The 2500-nt window shown below is 46.0% G+C and overlaps 1 protein-coding gene across 1 annotated transcript in view; it reads left to right on the forward strand.

Annotated features, from left to right (window-relative positions):
• The window catches only part of LOC143282239 (roundabout homolog 1-like), a 120509-nt gene that overhangs the window by 109841 nt on the left and 8168 nt on the right, over positions 1 to 2500 (forward strand). Inside the window, exon 3 of the mRNA XM_076587839.1 lies at positions 1621 to 1834. Coding sequence (XP_076443954.1) covers positions 1621 to 1834 — 214 coding nt within the window. The remainder of the gene's footprint in view (positions 1 to 1620; positions 1835 to 2500) is intronic.

Consider the following 2500-nt stretch of genomic DNA (forward strand, 5'->3'; position numbering starts at 1 on the left):
ACACACACACACACACACACACACACACACACACACACACACACACACACACACACACACACACACACACGTACGCGCGCGTGCTCGCATGTACGCGCGTACATGCACATACACACACACACACACACGCACACACACACAAACACACACACACACACACACACACACGAGCGCGCGCACACACACACACACACACACACACACACACACACACACACACACACACACACACACACACACACACACACACACACACTTTGATGGTGAAAGAATGGTTCAAAAGATTCCTTCTGAGGAACAGTTCCAACCGACTCAGAATGAAACAAATATCTGCTGCAGATTGTACTTTTTCGAAAACTCCCAATACGTACATCACTGCCACAGAAAACAAAAACTTCAAAGTAATATATTTCAGCTAACTGACCGTCAAAAAGCTGTTACTGGCAAATGATAAAGAGATATTTCCGTCAGGCCTAATACCGAGTGAATCAGAATGCTCTCCCGTTCAAGATTACGAATTTATCGTATCCGCGGAACATAAGTTCCAGAATTTATACTCTGATCGAACATTGGTTTCTGAGTTTGTGTTCAGATGAGCTTGAGATTCGGTATTTATCATGAGCGCTTTGGGGTGAGGGGTGGGGGCGTGGGGTGATTCGGATCTGGTTAGCGAGACTGGCAGAAAGACACACGAAAAAGGAACCCCACACCAGAGTGGTTAAAAGACCTAGACATGTTAAACACCACTTGTTAAACACCAAAGAAAATGGAAAAGAACTGGCAAGAAAAAAAAGAGAAGAGGGGGATATGGACAACTCGATTCTTCGAAGGTAGACTTATATGGGGTAGGGGTGTGGGGTGGGGGAGAGAGAGGCTATTTACAATGAATTAACGTTAGAAACAGGATGTGTGTGTTTGGTATGCTTAGTCCTTCTTTGAGAGGAAATCTTTCTGCAAGAACGTCGACATTGCTCTGAGAGATTTCTTTTTTTTTTTTTTTTTTCCAAAATCAGTGGAGGCATGCTCTGGAGGCGAGTTATGGATGTTTGTTCTATCGAAATTTCAAAAGTGAATTTCGTAAACAATTTCGTAAGCCAAATGCCTTATAATTACGTTATTACGTTCTTCAAATTACGAAGTAGTAAACTTAAGTTGGAAATAGAAATAGGGAGACCCAAAGGCATACCACGAGAGTTATGGTCATATAAGGTTTGTAACATGTATGTGATCGCAGTATGATCAACTGCGAAAACGTTATGTGCCTTAAAATATCTGTCTCCGAAATCGGTTTTAGATTTTTTTTTGCAATGTGCCAGAATGAGGTAAAACAAGTCATTTTATCTGTAAGTAAGTTAATAAAATTTGTAAATGTTGTCTAGATACTCTTTGGGGGTTGAAAGACATGTGTGTTTCTCAACTGTTTTGTGACACGGTTCTGAATTTTGGAAATGTTTGTTCTGGGAGTGAACACATTATTTTGTAGTACACCCTCCATACTGCAGTAAGGATTGAAAAGGGTGAATAAAACTTGAAAACTTGTGCGTTAACCATGTCCACGCCAGGTGAAAGGATAATCAAAACTTGAAACTTGAAACCTTGTGCCTGAACCATGTCCACCAGGTGATCTGGCGACGCGCCTCGGACTCGAACCCTCTGACGGTGGGCCGGGAGTCGTTCCACGAGGACAACCGCATCATGAGCGAGCACGAGCCGCACTCCAACTACTGGAACCTGCTGATCCACCGCGTGCAGCTGAGGGACGCCGGGGTCTACGAGTGCCAGGTGTCCTCCAAGCTGCGGCACCTGAGGCACCACGTGCTGCTGCAGGTCCACGGTGAGAGGGCTGGGGGAGGGAGGGGGGGGGGGCTGGTTGATGTGGGTAGTTATGAAGCACCTCTGGAACCACGTGTTCTTGTAGGTCCATGGTGAGAGGGCTGAGGGAGGGAGGGGTTGGTTGATGTGGGTAGTTATGAAGCACCTCTGGCACCACGTGCTCTTGTAGGTCCATGGTGAGAGGGCTGAGGGAGGGAGGGGTGGGTTGGTTGATGTGGGTAGTTATGAAGCACCTCTGAAACCACGTGCTCTTGTAGGTCCCGATGAGATAACTGATTGATTGACTCATGGATGGATTGTTGATACTTAAGCACCTCTGGCACACGTGCTGCCGCACGTCCATGGTGAGAGGGCTGATTGATTGATTGATAAATTGAGGGATGGATAAATGGGTGGGTGGGTTGATTTGTTGATGGATGGATGGGTGGGTGGATGGCTGGGTGTATTGGTTAATTTGCTGATGGGTGGATGGGTGGGTTGATTTGTTGATGGATGGATGAGTGGATGGAAGGCTGGGTGGGTGGGTTGATTTGTTGATGGATGGATGGATGGATGGGTTGGTTAATTTGCTGATAGATGGGTTGATGGGTGGATTTGTTGATTTTTGTTGGTGGATGGATGGACGGGTGGATGGATTGGTTGATTTGTTGATAGATGGATGGATGGA

This window comes from Babylonia areolata, chromosome 5, assembly GCF_041734735.1.
Source record: "Babylonia areolata isolate BAREFJ2019XMU chromosome 5, ASM4173473v1, whole genome shotgun sequence".
Taxonomy (NCBI): domain Eukaryota; kingdom Metazoa; phylum Mollusca; class Gastropoda; order Neogastropoda; family Buccinidae; genus Babylonia; species Babylonia areolata.